The sequence below is a fragment of the Fundulus heteroclitus genome, chromosome 5 (assembly GCF_011125445.2).
Source record: "Fundulus heteroclitus isolate FHET01 chromosome 5, MU-UCD_Fhet_4.1, whole genome shotgun sequence".
In the NCBI taxonomy this organism is placed as follows: Eukaryota; Metazoa; Chordata; class Actinopteri; order Cyprinodontiformes; family Fundulidae; genus Fundulus; species Fundulus heteroclitus.
In genome coordinates, this window is record NC_046365.1 from 34,767,490 (window position 1) to 34,790,033 (window position 22,544).

The 22,544-nt window shown below is 40.8% G+C and overlaps 1 protein-coding gene across 17 annotated transcripts in view; it reads right to left on the reverse strand.

Annotated features, from left to right (window-relative positions):
* The window catches only part of sorbs2a (sorbin and SH3 domain containing 2a), an 86,607-nt gene that overhangs the window by 13,683 nt on the left and 50,380 nt on the right, over positions 1-22,544 (reverse strand). For 12 of the 17 annotated variants that reach the window (XR_004931104.1, XM_036137476.1, XM_036137472.1 and 9 more), the window contains 11 exons: positions 20,971-21,146; positions 19,118-19,184; positions 17,373-17,423; positions 17,035-17,239; positions 15,461-15,575; positions 10,823-10,894; positions 8,295-8,351; positions 6,924-6,973; positions 5,263-5,438; positions 3,109-4,923; positions 315-394 (listed from right to left, as the gene is read on the reverse strand). Coding sequence is in view for 16 of the 17 variants with exons in the window: in XM_036137476.1 (XP_035993369.1) it covers positions 315-394; positions 3,109-4,923; positions 5,263-5,438; positions 6,924-6,973; positions 8,295-8,351; positions 10,823-10,894; positions 15,461-15,575; positions 17,035-17,239; positions 17,373-17,423; positions 19,118-19,184; positions 20,971-21,146 (2,864 nt within the window). In the remaining variant the exon portion in view is untranslated. The remainder of the gene's footprint in view (positions 1-314; positions 395-3,108; positions 4,924-5,262; positions 5,439-6,923; positions 6,974-8,294; positions 8,352-10,822; positions 10,895-15,460; positions 15,576-17,034; positions 17,240-17,372; positions 17,424-19,117; positions 19,185-20,970; positions 21,147-22,544) is intronic. The other 5 variants (XM_036137487.1, XM_036137486.1, XM_036137479.1 and 2 more) reach the window with 4 other exon arrangements.

Consider the following 22,544-nt stretch of genomic DNA (forward strand, 5'->3'; position numbering starts at 1 on the left):
ACTGAGTTATTTTGGAAAGAAGAACAAACTATGATTAGTTTCTCTGAATGTGTAACGTGGCAAAATGTGGAGCAGTTAAAGGGTATGAATACCTTTTCAGGGCATTGGATATTGAATATCTATTCTATACAGACTCTTAAAAGAAGGATTTTATTTTGCCTCTTAGTAGGTGACTAACCTGAATAGTTTCAATTTAAAATACACAATTGGTTTCAAATAATTTATTACCTTCCTAACAGATAGAAATACATAGTAGCTAATATTTATTATTAATTGTACAAAAATATCACAAGTAGCTGGTGTCCATGTTGTACCTCTCTGTCAGGAGTTGCTCTTCTGCTCTGCGGCGTGTGGCGTCCATCCATGGTGGAATAACTCCTCGAGACATCCTGGTCTGCGAGGAAAAGAAACATTGATGGTGGAGAGTTACAACAGCAAACACGTAACCTGAGATTCATGAACGGGATTTGGAGAAACACAGAACAGAGTGATGCCATTCCAATGGGTTAACACAGGGAATGACAGCTTTGGTCAATAACAGGTGTATTTTATTTCCATCACAAAGGGGGAAGAAAACAAAGTGAGCAAACTTGAACACAACATGGCACAAAATAAGACACATGCAATTCTACAAAGTAACCGGATCACAAGATGAAACAAGGGGAATCCAGGGCAGCAAAAGCATGATCAAATAAAAAGAAATGTACAAGCAAATGGCTAAAATAAAATTATTCAGCAATTATATAAAATCATAAATCTATCATCAATAAGAACATGGCAGCAAAATAATGATCTGTTCAGAAAACAAAACAAAACAATGAGAAATATTTATTTAAACCAACCAGCAACTCTGTTTACCAAAAACGGCTCTATCATGCAACAAAAGATTTTGGTATTCTATATGTTAATTTGCCATATAAAGAACCTATTTATAAATAAACCTGGAATGATTTAAATGTCAAATGACAGCAAACGTTGAATAGCTAATTTGATAAAAAAAAACCAAAACACAACAACTTGGTTTTGAACAGAGCTACATTTTGGGAGACAGAGTTGCAACCACACCAACAGACTGTAAATTCTCAAATATTTGATGTTCAATATTGTAAATGTTGTTTGCTGAACAGTAAGATTATGAAGACCATTCCTTACAGTGGAACTGCTTTTTGATTTTTATATTCCTGATAAGAATATTGTTCTGAACCCAGGGTCCTCATCAGGATTTTCTTTCAGCGAAATGGTTAACAGCTGACGCGATGGCGTGTCGTTCCGCTGCATTCCCGCAGCGCAGCGTTGCGTAGTGCAGCTCGAAGGCTAATAACAGCTAGCGCTAGCTTTAATGTTGTCCGGGAGATTTACAGCTGCGCTGATGCACGTTCAGCAGCTTTATTGACTTTGTTATGTTGCTCTCCTTAAAAATGAGCGTAACAGTCTAATTTCTGCGTGACTTTGACAACTTTGAGCGTAATGGTCCATCACGCTGAAATGCGCTGCCGGGAACCCTGCAGCCCCTATGCTTTCTTAATGTTTTCTAGACTTACATGTAAACCAAAGTTTGTATTTTCTGCAAAGTCTAAAAATCTCTGAACTGTTCAAAGGCCACAATTATACTTTATTAACAGTACTTTAATATAGAGCATTTGCAGAATATTAACATTTAAATAACTGTAACCTACCAACTGCAAGTAAGATATTTAAGTTGAGAATTTACAGCAAATAAATAATAATACATCTCAAATACACAGGAAACTCAAATAATGGACATGGCGGTGGACCACCGAAGTGACTAAAGTGCACAAAAGTGAATGAGATTAGACATGGGCCGGTTACCCAGATCATAGTACACACAGGTTTCACAATTACCAGAATTTCCCTTCATAATGTTCTACGGTCTAAAGCTCTATTGAGAGAAAATACTGGCGTGACCTTAGCTTTCTTTAGCGTAGCCTCACCGTTCCATCTCCTGTTGCTGCACACTGCAGATCAGCTGGTTGAGATAGCTACGTGTTCTATGTGCATACAAGAAAGATTACAAATATGTAAAGACCCAACATTTTTATCAAGGAATTGCCATTTTCAGGCTACAGTTGGGAAGCCAGGAGTTGCTTCTGTTAAGCGGCCGACTGACCACCTGAGAAAGAAGCCCTACTAAATCTCCAGCCAATGAAAGGTTATTATATTTGTGTAAAAGAATAAAAGGAAAAACAACAGTGATTTTCCACATTAAACATCTGAAACTAAATTAAGCTTCAGTTTTCTGCTGTTTTGCAGCAGCATATGTGTGAAACTGAAAATAGCAACAAGTAAATGTTATAGCTAACATTATTATGACTGCATTGATCATTATGCTAGATCTGTTTGATTTTCTTCTGATTTTCTTCTGTAACCCCCAGTCGGTTGAGGCAGATGAGCGTTCACACCGGTTCTGCTGGAGGTTTTCCTTCCTGCTAATGAGTGGTTTTTCTTTCCACTGTCGCTGCATGCTTGCTCAGTATGAGGGATTGCTGCAAAGCCATGGACAATGCAGACGACTCTCCCTGTAGCTCTACACTTCTCCAGGAGTGAATGCTGCTTGTCGGGACTTTGAAGCAATCAACTGGTTCCCTTATATAGGAAATGTTTGGCCAATCTGTATAATATGATTGATTTGACTTTGTAAAGTGCCTCGAGATGACATGTTTCATGAATTGGCGCTATATAAATAAAACTGAATTGAAAAATTTTTATTGAATTTTTGTGTGTGAGTACCGTGGGAATCAAACCGGCCCATGCCTAACAGAGACATTAACAGAGACATGGAGGGATTTTAAATTAAAGTCCAACTGATGATGTCAACCAGTGTTGATCTTACATGGTTCTGAAATCCTACTGAAGGAAAAGATTAACAAAAGTAATTTAGCAAAACGCAAATGGACAAATGGAGGTACATAATTTGGTATCATAAGCTGCTAAGTGTTAATGAAATGTTCTAATTGCATCTTTGAGAGACGGATATATAGAGACAGACACAGACGGACAGACAGATAGATAATGCATAGTGCATATATCTAATGACAGCATACGGTGCTGAACATTATATATTTGAAGGGATATGCATATAATCTCCACCTGAATAGCAAAGACCATTTCCACTGCCTTGCTCTTCCCCGTATTCGTTATTGTTTGAGGCCTCCAAATGTCGTCCATAGCAGGCACTGATTGGCGACTGTAACCTCGGTGACTGCAGACTCGGAGTGGACGGCTCTCCCCTGTGTGAAGCATACCCTGTCGGGCTTCCATCTGGGTAAACAGACGCAGAAGAGTGACCCCCATGCCAGCAACCCCTCCCCCCTCGCAAAGAGGAACTTCTTTCAGGCACACTTGGCATCAGTTCGGCCAGGATTCTCCTCAAAATACTGTCATCAGGTGGCCTAGAGCTTCTGTGGCCTCGCTCTGCTTGAATGTGCTCATAAATGTCTCTCAAGGCTGCATCGAGTGCTTCGTAAATGGCCTGCTTGGACTTGGGTCTGCTACCTCGACCTCCGCCACTGCCGCTTCTTCTAGAGGTAGGTGGTGAGCCCTTTTTCCTGCGGAAAGGCACTGGGCTGACCAAGAAGGCCAGCTTGGACATCGCTTGCTGGGACTGCGAGGCCTGAATTTCGGAATGGCTGTTGTGGCTTTGCTGCCTCTGGTTCTCCTTTCGCGCTCGCTCTCTCTCGTGGCGAAGCATGGTGGTGAAGCGGGTGTACGAGGCCGGGCAGCGGCCCTTGCACGTGCTGATGAGGTGGCGGTGCTGGTAGCCCTGCGTCTGGCCCAGACTTTGGTGACCTTGATGATGATGGTGATGGTGGTGGTGGTGACGGAGGTGGTGGTGATGGAGGGTGGACGATCCGTACAAGCTCTCGGACGACGTTAGGGAGCAATGGTCAAAGTCACTCTCGCTGCAAAATGAAGAACCCTCCACCTGGATGAAGTCACTGAGGTCAGAGGCAATGGCGTCTTGCTCACTGTCGGAATAGTCAGGATTTGCTCGCAAGCCCTGAGGAACGGGCGGAGCCGGAAACGACTGCCCACGTCCGCGCTCGGGTCCGACGCGAGGCTGCCCCTCTGGCGGGCTACGAGGTATATGGTCCATGCTGTGCCGTACAGTCCTGCTGTTGCTGTTGGCATCTTCCTCCAGTAACGACTCAATAGAAAAACGGCGTTTTGGGAAACTGGGAGTTATCCCCCCGCCGCTGCTAGCACGAGATGACGAACCGCCTGGTGTCGTCGTGCCTGAAGGCACCTCACCGTCGCCTAGATTAGGCATCGACTTGGACTTCTGAATAAGACGCTCGTATGCAGAGATGCGATTTGGCACCATGTCCCTTGGCACTTCCACGCCCCATGAGGGTGTCCAAGGAGAGAGGCGATGGCGATGCAGATGAGGTTGCCGCTCAAGTTCCAGGATGCGAGCGCGGACGGAACGGATTACTTCAGATGGGATGAGCTGAGCTCGGTCGATCTGGTGCATTTTACGGTAGAGCTGGAGAAAGCCCGGGGAGTCGTGCGCACGTCGCCGATGGAGAGGGGGCAGTGAATGAGTGGAGGCCGACACCGTGGGAGTATTCCCATCACACAACAGCGACCCAGCACTTTCTGAGCGAGTGGCATTTTGCCCACCAGAGCCAGAATGCCCATCATTAAGCAAGTCGTCGCAACTGCGGGATTTGAGCTTGCCAGAGGAGGGAGGCGCCTCCTCTGTACTGCTCCATGTTTTATCGTCCTGGCTGTTCGCCTGCCAACTGTTTGTGCAAAAGACAGACTGCTTCGAGGAAGAGCTGCCTTCCTGGCTGGCATCCTCATGGCAACGATCAGAGTCAGAAAGCAGAGGAGGGAGAGAGGTGCTCTCATAAGGACCCGGGGTGCTTATACTGTTTGAAAACATCTTGCATGCGTCCCCACCTTTTAGACGTCCGATAAGAGCAGCGTGGTAAAAGAGAAGAAGGAGGAAAGAGGGTTAAGCAAGAATAGCCAGCAGTAGGGTGGAAGCACAAGGGAAAAGGAAATAAACGAGGAAGAAATGGAGTGAAAAGGTGGAAAAACGGGTAATTTTGTTTTTGTCCAGATTTCCTGCAGACAACAAGCTTATGATCTAAACCAGACCGACATATTTCGAAAACACAAGAAAATCTTTCGATACCTTGTGGTAATAAACACATTATATGTGTACGTCGGAAAAAGAAGAAGAATAAAAAAGAGAAATAGAGAAAAAGAAAACAACACTTCGGTGAGCAGGAATACCTTTGGCTTTGGAGGGTGAGGAGGGAGAGGAGCGAACGACGGGTTTCTTTAGGCTGCTGCTGGATCGGTGGGCATCCACTGGTTTAGGGGAAGTTGCAGCTCTGCTCTGGGACGGGGCATTCGCTTGTGAACTTGATGGCTCAGACTTCCTTCTTTTCCTGTAGTCGCTGGCAGCACTGTAACACAAACGTCGACAGCTCCTTTCAGAACTCTGCATGGAGAGGAATGCTGAGTGGAAACGCAGACTGAATCTACCGACTGTTAAAGGTCCTGCGGTCGCAGTTTTTCTATCAATATCAGCAGCTATGACCATTAAACACTTACAGTCAAATAAAATAAAGACATTGCCCTCTTGGAGACTGAAAGGAAACTAAAATATGAAGACGAGTGTGGAAACTGCACACCTGAAGGGAATCAGTTGTTTTTTTTCTCTTCACAACTCTCTCCACATTCAATGTTGGGTATCAGCTGCAAAACCTCCGTCTTTAAACTTAAGAGAGATCTATAAACGTCTAATAAAACTTAGACTTTAAATTATATTATTATTCTTTAAAGAGTAGGTTACCACTTTCTCTTTTTCTTTTTGCTTATTACGTTAAAGACAGAATTTAGTTCATAATTAAAAACAATCTCTGATTACATTTATCAGGTCTCTCAACTTTACTCATTATCCTTAATTGAGGTGTATTTATCTTATTTTATGTTAATCTGAGCTGTACACAAAATGTATTTCCTTCTTGAAATTTCTGATAAGGATTGTTCAAAGAAAAGACAAATATATATATATTATTTAGACTAAATTATGTATAATAAATTTGATTAAAAAAACACACACAGAAAGTGTGTCTGATCAGAGTAATGTAATTTAAAAAAATTGTGATACTTATCATGTAGCCAATTGGACAAAAACAGATGTTTTGAAATGCAATAGTTTTTTTTTTTCATACTCTGTATTCTTGTTTCATATTTATCCAAAGCTGGAAAACACTTGAGTCATGTCTTTATGCTTTTGCAGACTGTGTGGGATCTGTGAAAAATACAAATATTTACTGATGCTGACAAAAGACCACTTTGCTCCAACTTTGGGGACGTCTTTATTTATCGGACACTGAAAGTCTATATGACATTTTGTAGACGCTGATAAAATAATTTGAATATAACTGAAGTTTATCTTCTGACAGATTTTGTTTAGTGACTTCTTATTTTAAACTGGTTTAAACAAAAAACAGAAACCCAAGGGGTCTTTCTGTCTTTTCAGACAGAACACACTTAATGTCACTGACATGAATAGACTATTCATTACATCCCTATTCTGCCCTTTCTGTTCAGGCTGCAGAATGCGACTGAATAACCAGGCTAGTGTTGAAAGGAAGAGGCAGAAGAGGGGGGTTGAAGGAGGGGCAGAAGGTGAATAGCAGAATCAATAGGTTTGCAGAGTTAATTTATTCTGGCTCAGTTGGGGAGAAAAAGCATCCTGACATCATTAACTAAATCACATTAGGAATGTCGCTAATCTGTGCAGATCATCATTAAAGGAAGACACCACATATTACCAGCAGAGTCAGAGTTTTCACACTGCGCTGAATCCCAACAAGGAGGGCTGCTGGTGAGAGGATGGGGGATGGGGGTGATGCAGAGGAAAATAAAGAAACAGCAGTTACCTTGCAGGTCTCTCCGAAGCCTTGTCAGCGGGAGCGATGTGCAGGGACGTCTGAAAAAGGGACACAGAACAAAAGAGAAAAGTGAGCTCCGCATGAACAAAGACTTGAGGCAGGGCAGCTTACAAAGCACAGCCTGCATGCAGCTGAAGCTGTGCCACAGTCAAAACAGTCCCCCGACCAAAGGTGCGAAGGGGGCTGGTTCCACATGGCACACCTGGCCGAGAGAAGACCGACTGGTGCACGGAGTCCAGGGTGAATATCTGATCCCTTTTCTCTGCTGCTCTGAAGGATGATGGCAAAGGTGATATTGCAAAGGAGGTTTTGGGCTCCGCTCAGAGGGGGCAAGTGATTCGCTGCAAAATCTGGTATGGATCGACTGGAATGGATCTTGAAGGTACAGCCCAACGCATTTTAAAATGGCAAGACAGTGAATGACGACCAGTAGAAACTCAAAAGCAAACAAACAGCCCTTCAAATAACAAAATCTCATTCATTTGTCAGGAAATGCCTGCCCTGATATATAAAGATTTGCTGTAACACTGTTATCAATCTCACAAAGCAGAGCTTTTTATAACAATGTTACAGTCATACCCCGTCTTAAAAAATTTTTTTTCTTACGTTACAACTACAAACTTCTGCAGATTTTGGGAGATTCTAACTGAAAGAATAACATAAAGCAGTGTAGTATTGTGAAGTAAATGAAAAAGGATACATGTTTTTATTTTATTTCATTGCCAATAAAAATTGGCTCTGAATAACCCCCCTCTGACTAGAATCCAGCTGCCCTGAAAATCACCTAATTAGTACACTGGGTCTGTGATGGACATAGAGGTTTATTAGAGAACATTTGTGAACAAGGGATATAATTGTGATGGAGTTTAATAAGGAGTAGGGGGTTTAGCACAAATATTCCAAGCTTTGAACACCTAAAACATGGAAAAAGTATGGAAGAACTGCAGATCTTTCAAGGCCATTAATAACAGAAGAAGCCAAGAGGCCCATAGTAACCGGAGAACATGCTGAGGTCCACAATTTTCTGAGATACTGATTTTGGGGTTTTCATTAGTTGTCAGTTTTAATCATAAACATTTAAAGAAATAAACACTTGAAACATACCAGTCTGTGTGTAATGAAGGAATATAATATACAAATTTCACTTTTTGAATGGAATTACTGAAAATAATCCACTTTTTCAAGATATTCTAATAAAATGACCAGCACCTGTAGATAGAAACAAGTCTATTTTTTTATTTTTTTGCAAGACCCTGTAAGCATATTACATCCAAAGACAGAGTGATTTAATGCGTGTAACACAGAAATGAAAAAAAAAAAAAAAAAAACTAATTTGAAAAATGATGAAGTTGAGATTACCTCAATGCGCTGACGGATGGAGATGTCTGGATTATAATCCAACTGTTTTTTAGGAGGCTTCAGCCCCAAAACAGCAGCAGCAGCAGCAGTAAGCAGGTAGGGGAGGAGAGCAGGAGGAGGAGGAGGAGGAGGAAGAAGGTGAAGATGAGGTGAAGGAGGACAAGCGGTGGTGGCATCATGGGGAGAAATCAAAAACATAAGAAACATGTGGAGAGGGTGACACATGTTAGACAATCTGAGGAACCAGAGATGAGCCAGTTAAAAACTGCAGCAAATGAGCTTCTGTCACACAATGAACCAATATGCAGCAACGGTTTACACACCAGCACGCATCTACTGCAGACGACCAAACACTGACACAGGTACACACAGGAAGCCCTATGGAAGTTCTTACACAGTGCTAGCAACACTCACTGGCACTGGTGCTAAAGATGTGTAAAAAGCCCAGAAATAAATCCTTGTTTTATTGTAGTAGCATAATCTCAAACTGAAAAACCTCTGATTTACGATACCTATACTGTATTTACTAGGGACAATTATCACTAGTGGTACAATTATTGGTAGCTCTAGAAATTCCTTTAAAATAAATGTTATAGAGCTGGTAAAAATATCTGCAAAACCTACTAACCTAAATATAATGTAACCATAACAACTATTAGATGCTATCTACATGATTTTTTGGTAAACAGAAATGTATTTTTTCATATGCTGCTGGTACACCTGAATTTCCTCACTGGGGGACAATAAAGGATCTATTCTTAATGTTTATTTAGGAGTGAATCCACATAAAAGCGTTTCTCTATCCTAGCATCACACACATAAACATGTTTGCTAAATATTAACTGAAACTGTCTGCTTTGGTCATTTGGGATTAAGCCTTTCAGCACCTGAAAGCCTTGGTGGATTAACCGTGAAACAAAGGAAACAAAGACTGCCTAAATGTATTTCCTGCCCACTGTTAGGTAAGGTGGACGATCTGTGATGCTGTGGGCCTGTTTGTCCTTTAAGCCTCAGGCATCATGAACTTTTTGAATTAACAGGACATTTTGAATAAATATCAGAAAACTGAAACTGTGTCTCTGGCTCATCCAGCATGATGATGATCTAGAACATTTGTTCAAATCAGCAGACACAAATTCAGCTCACCTTGCCTTTACTCATACCTGATATGACAACCGATTTGGGCTTCATTAAAAGTAATTGCGATCATTTCTTAAAATATTGAACTATAAACCAGATTAAATAGTAATAAAAATAATAATAATATTAATAAACATTTTTTTAGGTAGGTGAGCCCCTCCATATGTTCCAACATTTTAAATGTTATCAGAAGAGACCCATGATTGCTCTACCAACATACAGCAATATTGACACTATTTCTTTAAATATACATATTTCGCAATATGGTATTTACCTCAGCTGAATAAATGTAGTCAAATTGAAAATTATTTTTTAGATTTTCTTTTATTATGCTACTGCAATAAAATAATTTACTCAGTTTTTTTACACCAGGGTTGCCAAAAAAGTGCCTAGGACTGTATATCCGTGTTCTTTTCTGCACTTTTTTCTAAGAAAAAATCTCAGCAAGAGGCTGCAAAGGCTTTAATAATCAGGCCTGGTCACAAACACACCCAGGTACCACACGCATGCAGAGTGTAAGAGAAGGCTGTGCGCTGAAAGCAAAGAAAACCCCACAAACCGCAGTGTTCATCTGAGAAGGCGGTAGACTGTGCAATCAAATGCTGGGATTTTAGTGCATATTAGGAAGCGTCCAGGTGGCCCAAAAATTATAGCTTAAGACTCGCCATGGCAGAATCAGTCAGTGAATGTGAGGAACCTTCCTTTTTGACTGTATTAGGTCATGAGAGACACTTTAAATACTGCAGACAAAAATGAAAAGCTGAAATTTCCACCTGAACATTTCAAATAAGCCCCTGAAAATCGGCAACTGACATAATGCACTGAAATCATATCAGGGACAGAGGCCTGTCCTCATCAGACTTAAAAAACGTGCAGTTCCTAAGCAATGATCATGTAATTACCACCTATGTACAGCAGGGGCCACTAAAGAGCTTAGCTCCTAGACACCATGATCTGATCTACTGCTGAAAGGAAACCAAACAAAACTACGAGCAGGTAGGGAATAAATACATTCCCAAATAGGCTAAATAAAACTACAGGCAGGAAATTTTTGTATGTTACCTTAAACGAGAAATGTTTATGACCAAGAATTATTTTTCTTTAAGCTTATATGGCGCAAAATAAGCATTTTCCAAACCTGCTCATAGCCAGATAAAATCAATAAGAGAACTACTACATAAATAGAAAAAAATAGTAAAGTCAGATTTGTGTGTTTGTGTGTGAAGGGAGGGGTCACTGCACCAAACAAATACCACATGCCCAAACGACTAGCCCCACCCAGGCAGATTGTGGAAAGAGAACAAAAGTGTCCTGGGTGTGGGAGGAGATGGAGGGTGTATGCCTATTGGCAGAGTTGTGGTGGAAGGAGCCGCCGAGCCCCGACTTACCGGCCGCCCAAACTCCAGCTCGGAAAAGAACTTATACCAAGGCTCGTTCTCTAAATCTATGTCATCATAGGTCTGAGAGAGCGTGACAGGGAGAAGAAACAGCAGAAAGACAGAGGAGAGGAGGTGTGGAGGGGAATCACACATAAAGAGAGACATGGATCCCATGGTTAGGAGTATGCAAACGAAGATGGGCGCAGGACGGACCAGGATGAAGGCGTGGAACAGAAGTGCTGATGGAGAACCTGGCTTTGCTTCTCGTGTTTCCCTTTTACAGAACAATAGTGACAGCATTGTTTCATAGCCATAGACTGCTAAGTTTCTTCTGGAATGGCTTCAACATGTGCTCAACAGTCAGTTCAAATTTAACTCCGTCAACATTTAGGAAACAGCTCTACAGCGGCTTGTAACTGTGATCCCACCCCTAGGACGTTTGAACATTTTAGCAAACATGAGAGTATTCTCATCTGACAGACCAGGGATGACCGAGTACAGTCCCCAAAAGCTGGTGTCCTGCACGGTTTGATGCCTCCTTGCTCCTGCACTGCTGACTCAGTGGCTAAATGAACTCCTAAAATGTGTCATCATGTTTTTCAGAGGCCTACAAATGAACGACTCATTTTATTAAGGTGCATTGGACCAGGGGAGCGTCTAACATTTGCAGGAGAACACCTCTTGAGAACTGTAGATTGCAACCCGTGTGGTAGCCCAACACAAATAACATAAAATCCCGATGAAAAACACTGAAGGTTATAGTTGCAGTCTGGAAAATTCAACAGGTTTAAATACTTTTGTTTTGCCATTTTCCTTTTTGACCTGAAGGTTTTTCCTTGTTCTCTTAGATCCTGTTCTCTAATTATTACCCGGCCTAATAAACCTTTCCAATGCCAAAGTGGATTTAGATACTAGACTTAGACAACTTTATTTGTCATTTTGTATGCACAAAGTGCGTACAGAACGAAATTTCGTTTGCATACAGCTTGAAAAATCACAGTAAATTGCAGTAGATTTCAGGATAAAGATGCAGCAGCGATTTATGTAAACAATTGAATGTAAACAATGTAAACAATTGTTTACATTCTAACTAAGAGTTAGAATTTGAAGAGTGTTTTCTACAGTCCAGCAATATAAAATGTTAAATGGCGCCGTCAGAGAAAAATGCGGCTGTCTGACGTCTCTAGTCTTTCTGACCTTCTTCCTGCCAAATGAAACCCGGCCAAGAGGTGTTTCGTAGGTGCTGCAGTTATAGTTACAGCTCTCTTTCTTACAATTGAGTTGGTATTTCAGACATATGAGTCATCCATAATAAAAAAAAAAAAACACCAGGCTACTCCAATATAACATAGGCACACTCAAAACACCATTAACAACAACAAAAATAAAGAGTACTATCTTTTTCTTTGGCCCATTGCCTAGAAACATCTTTCAAGTCTGTTTTTTTTTCCGCCTGTATAGTGGAGAGCAGAGGCACTGAACAGACAGCAGGTACTGCCAGCGTGGGCAGTGTCTACAGCTTTCACCTTTTATTGCTGCTATCAGGAGCTGACTCATACATTATTGCCCCAGGAGTGCTTTCTGCAGACACCACATGAAATGTCAGAGCCGTTCTAAAAAAAATCTTTTCTTCTCACTCATTTCTTTGAAAAGGGCTCCGCGTCTGTAACACATTCCTCATTATGGTGTTCAAATCTCAAACCCCTTTCATTATTTTTAACCCAGCTCTTTATACAACAATCATCTCTGTCTTCTTTCACATTCACAGCAGAAGAGCTGGCAGCCTGTTGGCTGTTTCTAGGGGAAACTGTGATATAACTTGATTTTAAAGGCCATGTTCACTTTTATTGAAATTTGACCCAAGCAAACTCCATGTGAAAGCCAACATTGAAACATACATACATGATGTACAGAGCCCTCCACACTTACTGGCATTCCTGGTAAAGATGTGTAAAGATCATATATTTTTATTGCTTTAGTAAAATCTTCATGAAAAAAATTTAACATTTAATTTCTAAATATTTATTATTTATTGGGCAATAAAAATACCATTCTAATTAAGAATTGCTTTCACAGAAATCATTGGTATCTCACGTGGGCCCCTTGAGATTCCAATAAAATAGAAGATACAAAAGATCTTTTTTAATGTATGCTTTTTAAATCCACAACAGTGAGTAGAGAGTTTTTTGTGTTTTTGTAAACCATAACTTCCTGTTTTTCTGCGGTATAAATATGACATCTCAGATGGTAGGGAGGGGAAATAAAAACTTCTAAAGCTCAAAGATGGTCGCCTACTACGCGCTAACAATGTTGTTTGGAAGTAATGTTAAGAAAAAAAAATATTTCACAAACAAAACTCTTGCCCAGTTTGCCTAATAGAACAATGACTTTAACTAGAACTGTAAGCTTTGGTCAGGTCAGACTAAGGCCGGACAAACACTGTGCCATTTCAACAGCCATTACTTGAACCTGTCCAACTGCACCAGTTTCTCGTGATAAACCCCTTCAGTAATCTTGTCTCACTGACCACATCAGAAAGGTCCAACACAGACCGTTAAGCCAAAAATAATTTATATTGTTATATCTTTATTATATTGGCACAAAATTGAGTAATAACTACTTAGTAGATTTGGTATGTACCTGGGTTTTTTGGTGTGTGTTTAAATATTCATTAGGGCTGGACAGTATAGAAAAAAAAGCAAATTGATAAAATAGAAAGCATATAGATCATTATTGATAATTATTAAAATAATTCAAAACATCTTTAAGTGCTACCCTGGACATTTGATGCTGTTGCTTAATAACCTATTTTAAGATAAAGAACACAAACACTAAATTCAAACTCAATCTTTTACTCAACCAACTTTTTACCAAACTGCAAGTTAAAAAGAAAAAAACAACACGTGCTCCCTGAACTCTTTGAAGGGGGCGGAGCTTGGTGACTGAGCGTTCCGGGTCTGCATTGTGATTGGTTGACAGGATGTAGCCACTGCATTGTGTTGAACTTTTCACTGGCCCTTTTTCTTCAATTGCGCCACACGTCTCTCGATTGATTTATTTTGTTATTGAATTATCGTACGGCCCTAATATTTATATAAATACAAATACATAAATATTTCTTACATTACTCAGTAGTGAAGAAATAACTTTTAGATTTTCTGAAAATCATTTCATTTTTATCAAAATGTTCCAGTATTTCAAAATGTGGGAAATATAAAACTGACCTGAGATTTAGTTTACTAATAAAAACACAGCACTAAACCACCTGTTGTTAGGGAATTTATTAATATGGTACAGCAAATGTTTTTGTCAAGACTGCATAGTGGAGGAGTTTTTGGCACGAGTTGTACTTGAATGGGTCATAGGAGCACGCCTACTGTCTGCTACGATAAAGACTTCCCAGATATTTTGGGTTGCTAGACTAATGGCAACTGGGTTTCCTCTTCAGCCTACTTTTCTTTATACCAGTGATGTTTGTATCTGTCTTCACATCGTTTCAGGCAAGTTCAGTGTAGAGCTAGCTACTTACCTGATTGCTTTTATGCATGCGCACTTCTCTTAAGTCTCAAGCGAGACGCACACATTTTCCATGGTACAGCTCGAATGTGCTGTGAATGATCCGTTCAGAGCTCAGTCTAAGCACCGTCTTCTGCTGTGTTGTGCCATTTTCACAGCTTTGTGGGTATCTGTAGCTCCTTCCACTGTTAGCGCCAGCAGAGTAAAGCCGATCACCACCCACAGCCCCCACCCCCCTGTCTGACAAACAGACATTACAAAAGAGGACCCAAGACTGACAAATCTTGAGAGATTGTGCAAACAGGATGCCTCTGAGCATGCCCCAATCTTGCTAAATGTTAAATATCAGCAAAAGGGGATAGTACAAAGTGTCAAAAAAAAGAAAAAAGGCCCGTATTACACTTTGTCAAGTCCAGAGGACCCCAAAGCGCTTTACACTACATTCAGTAATTCACCCATATATTCACATGCTGTGAGTGGTGAGTTGTAGCCACAGCTGCCCTGGGGCAGACTGACAGAAGCAAGGCTGCCAAACATCGGCACCATCAGACCATCTGACCACCGCCAACAGGCAAAACCTGTGAGGTGTCTTGCCCAAGGACACAACAACTGAGACGGTCGGATTGGGGGTCAAACTGGGAACCCCCTAGTTACAGTACAAACTCCTTAGCTCCTGCACCACTGTCGCCCCGACCTCAAGTTACCAATTAACGTGACATCATTTATTTTGGAAAAACACGAAGCAGAAATGTCCTTAAAGTACAATAGAAAAAAACGTTTTTGAATAATTTTAAGGACTTGACCAGACTTTACCAGGAGTGCCAACATGTGTGGAGGGGGTTATATACCATATTCAACTCTATCAAACCATTAAGTACGAAATTAACAAATGCTGATGATTTTGTAGGATTCTTGGTTCTGTTTGTAGCTTAATTTAAATTATGTTTTGCAAATAAAGTTGCTTGTTCAGGCTTTTCAAAGACTAAGAGTATACTTAATCCCCACATTAATATTTTACATAGCAGGAACACAGCACATGTCATAGTAATAGAATATACCAGACACCAGTCTGTGTGATGCCAGAAAAAAACATACTTTAGACGAAAATGCTAGCTCCTAAAAATTACTCACTGGTCTCTCATGCTCCAAAATTGACGACTTGCCAGGTTCATACTCAAAAATACTCTTGGGCTCTGCTCGGTATTTTCTTGTGTCCACTTTCCTGTCTGGAGGTCCCCATTCATTCCTGGTGCAAGAAAAAAAGAATTACGCTATACACCGTTTCCAAAATATTGTCAAAATCAAGCCTGTAAAACAAAGATTTTAAAAACCATAGATACAAAAAGTTTAAAATGTTTCAGTCTCTGCAGCTCCAGAGACGCAGCACCCTAATTTTTTTCCTGCTTTATTAGTAGTTGTAAAACAATCCTATTACCATTTGATACAGTGGACCTTCAGATCCACATTTCCTGTCTAGAGACCTCAAGGCGTTGCTCTAGATTTCATCTGGTGTTATCTAACAGTGAAACGTTTTCGCGTTAAGCTAGGTTTATACTCGACACATTGAACATGGCACGAGGGCGCACACACTAAAAGTGACGCGATTGCACCGTCTCCGGACCGGCATTGCACATCCACATTTTATTGGGATAGTTTCAGTGATGGTTTATTGCCCATTGTTTGTGGGTACAAACAATGATTCTGACTTATGCTTCCATTACTTGCTGCATAAATCACGTCTACAACAACAACACACAGTATGTAAAGCCATCACCTTGTATTTAGTAAAGCAAAGTGGTTTTTTTAGCCTTTCATTAAAAAAAAAACCTTATGGGCTTTACAGACAGGCTGTATTCCACATCTTCACGTCTTTCTGTCTGCAACAGACCAACATAACATCTTCTACGTCTCTAACTCTTTATTTATGCTCAGCTGCCCTAAACACACCAGCTTTTCTTCAGCACTGTTCAGGATACTGTGCACGGCTATTTTGGGTGTGTGACGTCAACTGTTTCTTCTCTTGTTTACGGCATTTCCACTTGGTTATGTTAAGTACTGCCCCCTGTATTTTTGGAGAACACCACACCTACGTCTGTGCGAAGTATAAACTTCTACAGCGCTTCTATGGGCTCGCGCGACACCCCAATGCACGAGTATAACCTTTAGAGCCAATGAGTCCCATGTAGCATCTCTAATGCACAGCGCCACAAGGCTCTACTCAAGGCCCCCTTCTCTTGTCCTTTTTCTGTTCCCTCATTGCCAACGTATCCTGTCCTGATTTAAAAGCGGGGTATAAAATGTGGTTTTAATTTTTTTTTTCTTGTTACACTAAAACAATTCCCTGAATTTTATTCACAAACAGCTTCTATCCCTTCACCTCGTTGACTCCGTGCCTCTGACAACTTTTCTTTTGGTAAAAAACAGTTTTAAAAACAGCTCTGGATTCAGGCAATGCACTAAAAGTCATAGACCATTCCATAAGGTCCTTTGTAGATCCAAACAAGTTTATATATTGAGAAATAAATATTTTAAATTAAATTGCCTTTTAGATTTTATTAATATATTAACATTTCTTACTACATAAACACACAAAAGTACCGAAAATAGGTACCATTAAGTACCGGTATCGATTCCCAAGTACCGGGTATCGGTTCAAATGCGAAAAGGTACCCAAGAGCCTACCGACAAGAGGAAATTTCTCTTACATATCAGTTGAATCTTTGTCGCGGTCGCTTTCTCTGGCCCTAAGCTGCAGGAGTGAGGGCATGGGTGGAGGTGGTGGGGGTACAGGAGAGGGCGAAGGCTCCCGAGGACCCAGCTGCCCACCATTGTCTGAGGGGCTTTTGGACAGAGGCCGGTACGTGTGTGTCCGAGGAGGTGGGTGGGCCATGGTGCTGCTGTAGTCGTCAGCTACGGACAGAATAGAGGAGACAGCGGAGGGAGAGGTAAGGAGGGCAGTAAGGCAGAAAGGAGGAGACATACAGGTTGGGAAGAAACGACAGTGTTTGAAAAAGCTTTTTGTGCCATCGAGAACAAGTCTCACCATTGTTTATGAAAGCATATGTTGCATTGTATGTGCCAGAGTAGTCATCATCTGGAGTAGAAAAGGTAAAAAGACTGATTGGTATACAGCCACACACATACTATAAAACATAAAGCATAAACTGAGAGAGTAACTAGCAAGCTTCACAACGACGGGAACAAAGTAATGTCTTATATTTTTCATATTTTTTTATATTTTGAGCAAGACTGACAAATACCGATTCAAGCCACGTCTGTCCATGCACAGAAATGTGTTTTTACAGACAATCTCCTTGAACCTCTGTGTCACAAAATCTAACCAGGATTTTTACCATAAAAACTTACATGGGTTTCACCAGTCATTCACACCCCTGATAAAGGTGTCTAAAAAAACGTTAAAATAAATTTTACTTTTACTGCATTGACATAATATCATGGTGAACATTGTAGACAAATCCAACATTAAAACTGGGCACTTTTCCGTCAGGGCAGTAGTCATTAGTACCCATAATAGATTTGTTAGAAAAAGGTAACTGATACAATTTCATCTTCTACTTTTTCTAGTTGATCAAACTATCAAGGAACTTATGTAGATTTAATTCATGATTTCTACCATACGATGTGGCACAGAGACCAATTTCACTTAACAACTCTAAGTGGGAAAAAATAGAGAACATAACATCCAATTAGGGCACAGTGAGGCAAGGTTACACATCTTTAAAGTTTACTGTTGGAGAACTGGGTTTGTAACAACATATCCTGTCTACATACAAGTCAGTTATTTAGGGGGCATGTCCTGAAAAAAAGCCTTTTCTGTCCAACATTCACAAATGTTAACGTGTGAGGTTTGCCAAACACTGCTGGGACCTTAAAAGGAATCTGTGCTTTGGTCAAAGGAGACTCAAAAAACTACTGCAAGTGAAGCAGATCTATCTGGTATAAAATAAAAAATGTGCATGCAGCCAACTACCACTCTTAGTGTCTGTGATGCTGTGGGCCTGTTTCTGCACAGAAAGGTCACAGGAAGCTTGTATAGGGCATGAAATCATTAAATTAAACATCCTGGATAACAATCTGGTGGCCTCCGATAGAAAACTGTAAAGAGGCGTAATACTCCAAAATTAAAACAACATAGAAATTGCTCGGTAAAACTGGTACACTTGAGTTCTTGTAAAAATATATTTCCTAATATGGGATTCCCCAGATGAAAATATGTATTCAAATTATTAGTTTCCACCATTTCCTGTGAGATGATGCTACTGCTACAAAGTGATGAATTCATTATTTCAAGTATTTTTTAGAAGCATCTTTACCAGGGGTGGCAGTAATTGCTAAGTAGCAGTTATCATTTAGGTGGTATCAGAAAACTGATATAAAACTCTTTAGGGGACATTCAGAAACAAATAAAATAGTTTCAGCAGTACGGTGGGAAATCTGTGCAATCTCTGTGTGCTGTCATAAAAGAAGCCTGAGCAGTTTAGAACAATCAAGCCTTGTGCTGACTGTGCCACTCTGTCAGGCCCAGAAAATTAGAGCTGATTTCCCCGGACAGCTCCGAGTCTATTAGAGGGTTCTCGTTATTCCATCTCCGCTCAAGACTCCCCGGCTCATGTCTAATGAGTTCTGGCTCTGAGGTTGTTTGGGTCTTTGGGTTTAACAGGAACTGACATGCAAAGATACACACGCATACACAATCCCAAGCGCCAATTCATACAATCACAGCACATAATGGGGACCTACTTTCAGGATGCTTTAGTACGGACATACCTGCTTTGTGAACTTTGTGAATCTGTTTGAACATAGTCTTGTACCAGTCTTTTGGCCTGTCAACTGTCTGTGGGGGAGAAAAAAAACCCTACAATTAATTGGCAAGTAAAAATAAATAAATAAAAAACAAAGTTTACGTAAGCAAAACAGACTTATTCACAACAAAGTTCAAGCTACTTAAATGAGCTTAGCCTACATGCTCAACCTTCACAGGCACTCATATTACACTCAAGGAAAAAGTAACCATTTTAGGAGATAAATTATGAAGATAAATGATACTGCACTGGCTCAGGGAAATAATATTTAATGAGTTAGTGCTGAAGTTTAAAAAATAAAGCATTTAAAGGAGCTATAAGTAATACTGACACCTAGTGGCTGAAATCAGTACAACAGCCTGTCAATCACGACAATCTAATATGCCGTTTTTAAACGGTGTGTTGCTGTTGTGAATTTTTACTTACACAGGACAGATATAGGATGTTGTATTCTGTTCTATTTCTGGTCCGCTTCTCTTACTGGCTTCCATGTTAGCAGGCTGCTGCTCTTTTGCCAAGATAAAATACAAAAGCATGCGCTGTGTTGGGAACCCTGGGAAATCTCATAAGACTTGATGGAGAGGACCGATTGTTTATAGGGAATGTTACTTCCATCCCAGGTGACAAATGAGAATGACTTAGGTTGATTTTACAGTAAATAGCTTACTTATTGCTCCTTTAAGGACTCTGACTTTACATTTCTTGGTCAATTTCTTTGTTTTTTTCTCAGGAGGTATTAAAGTTACATATAAAATTTATTTCTTGATCAAAACAAAGTATTCATGCTTAGGAGAAATTGCCTTTATCACAAAAATGTGTTAAGTTTATTCATAGTATGACCATGTCATGCACAAAAAAGCTCAGGTCTAAACAAAATGTTTCCCATTATCTTATCTCAAAACAAAACACTGTTGACCAAAAAGAACAGACAGGCTTGTCTCACATTTTTACGAAAATGTGAATGTGAAATATTTTTCTTATTTATTGTGATAAAAAAGGAGAATAAAACGGATAAATACTTATGGACCGGCTAAAAGCATTGCGTTTAGTCACTTTGTATAAATGCAACAAAACAGAGGGACCAGGTTTAGTTTTACACAGCAGATTAAAACCGCAGAAGCTATGTTGATCCAAGAGCAAAGAATGGACTACCGGTGCTGTGCCAGGAAACCACAGGAGAAATGCTTGTCTTTGTGTAAACACTATAGATCCAACAGCCACTTCAAATAACAGCAATCAAATGGCAGAGGGACTTAATCCTTTCGTTATTCAGTAGCACTGAGCCCTGGTTCTGGATTCTGGAGGCTGTGCGCGTAACATTGGCTGGGGCAAGAAACAGACCAATTACAGCTTCATTCTCCACGGTTACCAAACAGAGCGGCCACAAAAATGTCTGCCTGCTCACAACAAGGAGGATCTGTTTTTTCCCCTCTTTCATACCAACTCTTCTTCTCTTCCTCGTCTCTGTTCCAGTCTCCTTTATCTAGCTCTGTAGTGTGGCATGTCTGTCGTGAATGCCTCTTCTGAAGAAGCAGACAACTGAGTGAAATGTTAAAACGTGAAAAGCCTGAACAGAGAGTCCCACTCTTTCCCAAGTAAAGAGCAACAGCATAAGCTCATCTTCACAACTAGCACACAGAGGAAGGGTAAACAGAAAGGGCTTCAGATACGGGTCAGAAGCTGCTGACAGCTGGGAGTAATCCTCTCTACTACAACAGATCACATATGAAGACGGTCCAAAATGGGTCAAAAGACACTCGTGTTACTCCTCTGTGCCTAACTAAAGCAGTCTTCTCACTCTTTGGCATGTGACCTCACCGTACGAATGGCAATAGGGATGCCCGACTCGTCCACAGGTCCAATGCCTTCGTAATGTGGGGCTTTAATCACGGACACCTTCTTTTCTTCCTCTGAGAAGCGAGCGATGGGCACAGTGTTGCTCATGCTGGTGTGGCCAGAAACCACAGACTCTCTGGTGACCGACTCACTGCCCTCTAGTTACAAAAATGGAAAGGAGACAGACACATAAATTCATTTTCGCTACAGTAAAAACAATTGTGTGGCTTTGTCTTTTTTTAGTGAATACATGTAGCTTCCATACACTCATAATGTGGATTTTTTTTCTTACCCACACAAGCTACATATCTTTTTTCACCTACGTATTTTAATAAATGGTGCAGAAGGTTTTAGAATTCTTAAAGTGACAGAAGCAAAAACCTTTTAACTTCTCATGAGTGATCATCACTGACTGCCAGTTTCTCTCTGCTGGCATAAAAACTGACTCAAACTCATTTACCGAGATGTCGTGACCAAAAAACATAAGAGCCTGATCTAAAGCTGGGCATACACTGTACAAGTTTTTGCCCTTTTTGGGTCGATTCTTCAGGTTTTTAGACGTATAGCGTGAGCAGCCAGGTCGCATCAGAGCGTTGGGCCGCAGTTTAAGAACAGATATCGTGAGCTGTGAACTTTTAAACCCTCCGGTTTCGTCGTACAGTTTGAGTTGTATCTGAGTACAACAATTGAAAATACCGTACAGTGTATGCCCGGCTTAAAACATGCATCTTTTATCCAGTCAAATGCTTTCTAGAGAAAGGCTTCATTGTCAACAACACAACATTGAGCTATTTGCATGTTTAGATGAGTGAGGATTTCAAGCCAAAGAACGTCTGAGTATGATGGTAGCAGCATCATGCTGTGGGACTGTTTTTTCTGTCAGAGTTGCTAGAAGATTGCACAAAGTGGAGGAAATATTGAGGAGAAAGACTCCCTCCAAATTCATCAACTTCACTTCAAACAACCAGTTAGACAGCAGACACAGTAAGGACAGAATTGGGGCAATGATCTCAGTAATAGACCACAGATAGGTTTGAAATGAATTAAGCAGGCTAACATTAAGCTTGAGAGATGTCACTCCCAAAGACCCGACCTAAACCATGTGCCGACTCTGCGTTTACGATAGGACCTTCCAAGGAGATCGACCAATTTAAAGGGACTCGCCCAGTTTTTATCATCAACAGTAATCCAATTTATAGCTTAGCTGACTTAAAGTTAGCCTCGTGAGACCACCCTGATCTCGCGAGCTTTCAAGGTTTCACTCGCAGATCAGTCTGGCTACTCTCCGTTAAAGAAAATTTGGAGCCGTTCACCAAACGAACGTCCAATCAGCGTTGGCTTTGAGGCGGGTTGAGGTGTGACGCAACGGGAAGCGCGACAGTTCAGTCTAAAGAACATGGCGGCTTCAGCCGATGAAACTAGTGTTAGCGTGGCTATCGAGCAAGTTTTATCGGAATTACAGAGTATTTCTTTGCTGAGCTAACGAGCCTTTACCTGCAGCAGCAAGAGTAGCTTGGCTTGTGGTTGTGTTTTCGTCGTCGCTCGTAACAGAGCGA